Genomic DNA, 7,040 nt, shown 5'->3' on the forward strand with positions numbered 1-7,040 from the left:
CACACACACACACACACACACACACACACACACACACACGTCTAGGTGCTGACAGTTACACATACTGATCTGTGGCACAAACCCAGAGGAGACTGCAGACACAGGCAGACACTGAGATACTCGACAATATTCTTGGTGAGCCTTTAAGTGCAGGTTATCGACTTTCTCTTTAAGGACAATGAGAGCAATGTATGTAGGCATATATGTAAACAAATATGAGTTTATGTTTGTAATTACTCTCCTTCAATCATTATTAATTATTGATATGGACTGTGAGTTAAGGGGAAAAAATACCATATAATGTGTATACGTGAAACAGGAGAAAACAGTGAGATATCCACTGACATGAATAAGAATAAACAGATAAACACATGAACCAGCCAGTTATTACAATGTCCTCAAATACAAATAGCAGCTGGAAGTAACTGGAAGTATTTTTTAATTAAATGTATTGATTACATTCATAAATACATTCCCTGAAATGTGTATTTAATAATTACATCTAAAAAGGTGGAAAAACAAATAACCGTGGACAGGAAATAAACATCAGAACATCATATTCTCTTTTAGCATTTGAATGTGACAAGGTTGGTGTCTGTGTGTGTGAGAGAGAGAAGAGAAAGAAAGAAAGAACAACAACAAAAAAAAAAAAAAGAAATTGAGGGCTTTTGGCTGAGTGAGTTGACATTCACAGTGGTGCAGTGTTGTCTCACAACAAGATGTCCCTGCGCTTGAATCTCCTCTGGGGACATTCGCCGTGATGCGTACTCTCTGTGTCTTTCTCTTCAGATACTCTGTCATACTAAAACAGTGCATGGCATTATGTCATTTTAAATCGACCACAGGTGTGTGTGATCATAAATTGTTATATGTTATTTGTCTGTGTTACCTTGTCACAGATTAGCAGTATTTCCAAGCTATATCCGTCTTCTTGCCCTGTGAGACCTGGAAATCGCATAAGTGGAAGGAAATGGATGGAGTCAAGATTCTTGTACAAGCTCATAGACTGATTTTTACCCAAAAGATTTTATTTCCTAATTATATATAATTAGGAAATGAAATCACATCATGCATAATCACACACACACACACACACACACACACACACACACACACACCTACCTTTCGTAAGTATGTATTTAATTTTTGCTTTTTGGTGAAATTTATACACACAGAAAGGAATGATGGCAAATCACGGGCAGGCACTGCAAATCCTTTATTGTAATTTCTTAAATTTTGGTTTTGATATAGATTTTATGATTGCACATCTGTGATATATGATTCTTGTATAGTGACAAGTACAACAGACAAAGATTCATGAGCTGTGCTTCCATGTCATACAGTCAATGTCATTTAGGCAGAATAAGAACACATTCATCAGAAGACCAGACATTCTGATTAAAAAAAAACTAACCTTTAATAGATTTTATCTATATATATTCACTAAAAGTATTTCATTGTCTTGAATGGCATTCAAGCTACAGCTGCAACTTTATTGGGTTCACCTACAATTCACATAGTAGAAGAAAACGTTTAGTCAATACAACTTTTATTTATTTTTTGTATGATCATTTTGGAAGAGGTAGTTTTACTGTCAATATAAAGCGCCTTGAGGCGACTGTTGTGATGTGGCGCTATATAAATAAAATTGAATTGAGTAGTTTGTTTTGAAGCTGTACAGAACACATTACAATATGGGGGCAAGATTTGTCTAAAGGTTTTTCACAAAAATTATATTTTCAGTACATAAAAATACTCAGTCGTTCCCAGTGTTGGGACTAACGCGTTATTAAGTAACGCGTTACAGTAACTACGTTATTATTGTGGTAACAAGCACGGTAACTAGTTATTATGCCAAAACCGGGAACGCGTTACTCGTTACTGGGATTTAGATAGGCTCGTTATTCGTTACTTCGTGTGGTGGCTATCGCGGAGCTTCCACAGATTTAATAACATTAGCAAGTGGTGGAAGCCAGCAGGTGGATGAAGGAAAAGGTAGGCAAGAGGAGAGACCCGAAGCGGCCGCCGGTCCAAGTTTCAGGTGATTGAACTTCAGGTAAGAAGTTATAACCTGCAGTCCATCTGGGTCAGATTATGAACCAAGTTTAGGTGGAGTTTATTTTCGTTATGCTGACTTTTTCGTACTGCGTGCTAGCTAGCATGACGGAGTTTCTATACAGCTGGGTGGGTGCTATGTTACTGATGTTGAACTTTATTTTGTTCATAAGGTTAATTATTAGAGTTGTCAATGTCCGGTAAAAAACGGAATCGTCTGGTATTCAGAGAAAATATCATGCGCTTGGTATTGAGGTGACAAGAAACACAGTTTGTCAGCTACAATGAAAAAGACACAAAGCTGGAGTTATTCTGTGTTTACGCTGCACAGCTGCCTCTTCTTCTCTCATCCTCTCACCCTCCCTCTCCTGTTTCTACTTCAATCATGAAACTGATCAATGATCAGCTGATCGGCTCTCTTGTTTATTTATCGCCCACTTTGCGCCAGAAAGAGGAAACCAGCGGATGTCGCGGTAAACAACAGGAGCACTTTTAAGCTTGATCAGCTGTTGTTAGAATTTATTTAATATTAATTTCTAGTATCAGCTGATGTTTGCTGGAGCCACAGCTGTAAACCTGTTGGTCATGATATCGGTTTGGATATGTGATGAGAGGGAAACATGAAGATGAAACCAGGAGATGTCCTTACTGAATCATCAGAGCTGTGATGGAGAAACAGGTTTACCTTTTAGTTAACATGAATGAGTTGAAGGGAAGTTATGAACTGTTTCTGAGAGACAAATAACACCAGGATCCTTTTTTAGGTAGCTGACAGCTGGTAACTGTGCAGGGGCGGGTCTAGCAAAGTGTTGCCAGGGGTCAATGTAGGGCATTAAAAGGGAAATGTGGGCACAAAGAAATACTTTCTTATTCTCATTTAAAATGTCTCACTTTTAAAAAAATAATTATCTTAGTCTTGCAACAAACAATTGATAGATTGATACATATATACCATCAGAACAGTGTACATCACTGTCACAACAGTGTTTATTTTCATTCAAAGGCTTTATGATTTTTCCTATAATGGCGGCCGGTCTCTAGTCAAAATGCCCGGGATGATTTTTTTGTCCCAGTCCAGCCCTGTATGCAGCTCATCTTCAGTCTGGTGTTACCTACATCTTCCTAATCAGAAGGCAGAATTTCCGAGTTCTGAGTACAATTGAAAGCACCACGACTGCAGTTTTTGTGTTGGATGTAAAAAGCAGGCCAGGATAGAATCAGGTGTGGGATTTCCCTCGTGGAAATGTGCACATTATTTTTTTCTTTATATTGGTAGGTGGCACAGTACACTTGTAGCAAGTAAGCAAGCTAGAAGATTGGCAATCTTGCTGGGTATCCAGTTACGGAAGCAACACATAAACAAGAGAATTCTGAGTAAAACCAAAGTTACTTTCCCTAGTAATTAGTTACTCTGAAAGTAACGAGTAACCTGAAGTAACTGAGTTACTTTTGATAGAAGTAACTAGTAATGAAACTAAGTTACTAATTTAAAGTAACTTACCCAACACTGGTCATTCCTAATGATAAATATATATTTGCCCCATTAATGATGTCTTTATAGACAATGATGTTGATACAGATTGTGATCCGTCCATCATGTGTAAATATTTTACAGGAACCATGTAAAATACCTTCTCGGTTGCTATACCTAGATTTTCACTGGGTACACCTAAAAATTTCGTTCACTGTGATCCCAATTGAAAATCGTCCAGTACACAATAGATTTCCACTGATCTCTAAATGCCATGGGTGCAGTACAAGAAGCTTTCTTTTACTGCGACGTGCAGAGGAAATGCGCTTGAACGTTTTTGTGGCCGGCAAATGACCTTTGAGATTTAAAAATGTGACCTATTTTTTTTTAACCTTCAGGCGATGTGTGACCTCATAAACACAGGAGGTCAATGCAGTTTCACGGATTCATGCATTTTTCACAAGAAGAGGCTTTTTTCTTTAGTTTTAAATTGAATTAAAAGTTCTCTACCAACATTGCCATGTGCACGTGTCCGTTTACACTGACTGTATTAATTAGTTAAAAATTACACATCAGTAATCACAGTCAGACTGATTATGCCCGTTTTTCTAAATTCTTTCATTATTTTTGTAGGTGAAAAGGATAGAAGTATATCTCAGACAGGCAGAAGCTGAAACTACGCGTTTCCCCATCATTTAGAAGTTTTTCGGGTTTGCCAGAAAGTGGATTCGAAAACTAACCGACGAGTCAACAAGCGTTTTTTAACCTACATCATATTTCCTAATCTTTCGAGTAGGAAGATTTTGTTTTGAAAGAGAATGTGTTTTCTTCTGTCCAGGCTCTGACAGACGAAGAGGCCGACAGACGTACACGCGGCATCAAACCCTCGAGCTGGAGAAGGAGTTCCACTTCAACCGGTACCTAACGCGTAAACGGCGGATAGAGGTCGCGCACGCGCTCGGCCTCACAGAGAGACAGATCAAGATCTGGTTCCAAAATCGGAGGATGAAGTGGAAAAAGGAGAACATTGTGACGAAGAGTGGCGCCCCCACAGCAGTGAGTCGAGAAGAAGAGGAGGCGGTCGATGAGGAGGACTGATGTGTGACCATAGATTTTAAGAGATAAGAAAAATGTATCAGAATTTACAGTATAGGACCATTTTCAACACAGAACTCTTCTGTTACAATTCAAGAATCCTAGACTCCTTCGGGTTATTGCCTCATTTGATTTGTGGCAGAAAGGCACGAGATGGTTGTTGATGCAATGAATGAAACAGCAGCACTTGTGACTTCTGTGGATTCGTGTTAGTAATATCTATTCCATGTGCAATTATGTATGTATACATTTTTATGTTTGAAAAAGTCTGAGCCCATAAATCAAAATCCAAGAGCTATACTAGCTTTTTGTTTCTGTTATTATTGTTCTTATTATCACTTCAGAGCGAAAGTAGGCAATCCCCTCCGCAATATTTTGATTTGTCCTCTCAATATTTAGCGGAAGAGGTTAATTTATATCCCCCCCTCCCCCCATATTTTAATGCTACTAATAGATTAAACAGTAAGATTTATTTTTTTAATGACTCAGCAGGTATTCTGCTTAATGGGAAAACTGATCCACGGTAGGAAGAATTGTCCGCGAGCAGTACTGCATTATACTCCTGTTTGTTTTTGTGTTATTTAGTGTCTGAAAGTTCTGTTTTACCTTATAAGTCGTTGTTACCATAAATGTATAAAGATAGACCGAGACATTTCATATGAAACATTCATGTGGTAAGGTGCTCCAACAAATTTCGTTGTAGCAGAAGGCAGATTTTTATTTTAAATGATCACGTTTTTAAAATAAAATTAAAATTAATCGACTGTTTTCACCAGTGCTTCCTTACTTAGTTATATATATATATATATATATATATATACCAGTGTGTGTGTGTTACTGAGTAATTTTATATACGAAAAACATAATTTTAGTGACAAATATTTAGACAAATGAAGACTGAATATAATATTTTCCCCTAAACTTAATTTTTAACAGTCGCTTATTTTGAAAGATGTGCTTAGATATAATTGATGCTAGCACAGTATTCTTCGAGCCCTGTAAAACTAAAGGATGGAATTATAATGTAATAAAATACAAGATTTGGTATCTAGTGGGATCAAATATTTGTACAAAACGCAGTTGTTTTGTTTGTTTGCTGGATTTTAAAACAAACAACTAAACATTATTGACTATACATCGATCTATAACATTACAGTTTTTTACAGACGCTAGGACACATTTCTCAATACTTAGGTCACGTTTGCAAAACTCCTCACACAGTGAGCACAACAGAAGTCTATGTGGGCTAAACTGAGGACCAGTTATCATTGTTTTGGCACAAAATGCATTCAATGACTACATCTCTCAAATTTCATGAATTATCTTCTCACTCAGACACAACAACTGCCAAAAATCTTTGTACGTACAGGACATTTTGCATGTGCTTACATACTGTTTTCAAAACTGTTAAACTTATGGCCAAAACAATAACACAATGCAAAACTTAAAAAGACAGCAAAATCCAACAGCAATATTTTATTGAAACATATTTTAAATCTAAAAATGCAGTTTAACCAGCCACAGCTTATTCTCATTGTAGATGAACATCTACACAGGTGTTACTCCTTCAATTTTTCAACTCCTTCAATTCTGGCAGCCAGAAGATTCTTTCCTAGGTGTTTGCCCTAGATGACATAAGATGTGATGTGGATGAGAACCTGTGGCCAAATGGAGAAGACCGAGTAGATTAGCATTACTATTGTATGTGTATCAGTGGATGGTGTGTATACAAATTCTTGTATTTTGGGATTACTTAGTGCAAAAAAATAAAAATACATAAACAAATATTAACGAATTCTGCATGATGTCTGATTCATTCCAGTAACATATATTGAAATTATAAACAGAGATGTGTCCTTGTTTTACACAAGAAAACACTGTGTAATGCTACATGTTGTTAGTGTTTTTTAGGTCATTGTTTTGTGGGTGACAAAGTGTGTTTGTCGGCTGTCAACCTTTGCTAGTGTTCTGGAAGAATGAGTTTATTTGAGACCTGAATGAAGTGTTTTGGTAGTTGTAGTGCATTTTGAATGTGAAATGAACTGCTTTGCCAAGCTGACGGTCAGTTAGCAGGATTGTGTGAAGTGTTTTGCAAAAGTGACCTAAGTACTGGGAAATGTGTCCTAGCGGCTGTAAAAAACTGTAATAAAGGCTAACGCTTTTTATTCATCACCGTTTCAATATTTAAAAATCTTTTTTATGTTACTAAAGAAAAGGGTGTTATTTACAAAAACGTGCTTCAATAATCCAAGTCCTTTAGCATCAGCAGAAAATCTTTGTTACTTAAGATAAGAAAAAAATGGACTTTCTTGTGTTGTTGTTACATCCATTTTTCTTCGGCCAAAAATATCAAGTTTGCGCCTTTAGTATCATCAGACATTTCAAGGAGTGTTTGCCTTAAAAAGCCACCCAGTATCAT

At 36.9% G+C, this 7,040-nt stretch overlaps 1 protein-coding gene across 1 annotated transcript in view; it reads left to right on the forward strand.

The window, feature by feature from the left end:
* hoxb7a (homeobox B7a) overlaps positions 1-5,408 on the forward strand; it is a 7,972-nt gene extending 2,564 nt beyond the window's left edge. The window contains exon 2 of the mRNA XM_005947103.2: positions 4,365-5,408. Within this exon, the coding sequence (XP_005947165.1) occupies positions 4,365-4,624 (260 nt within the window). The 3' untranslated portion in view covers positions 4,625-5,408. The remainder of the gene's footprint in view (positions 1-4,364) is intronic.
* Positions 5,409-7,040: the final 1,632 nt, after the last annotated feature.

Source organism: Haplochromis burtoni, unplaced genomic scaffold (assembly GCF_018398535.1).
Source record: "Haplochromis burtoni strain Fernald_Lab_line unplaced genomic scaffold, NCSU_Asbu1 Contig_490, whole genome shotgun sequence".
Classification (NCBI taxonomy): domain Eukaryota; kingdom Metazoa; phylum Chordata; class Actinopteri; order Cichliformes; family Cichlidae; genus Haplochromis; species Haplochromis burtoni.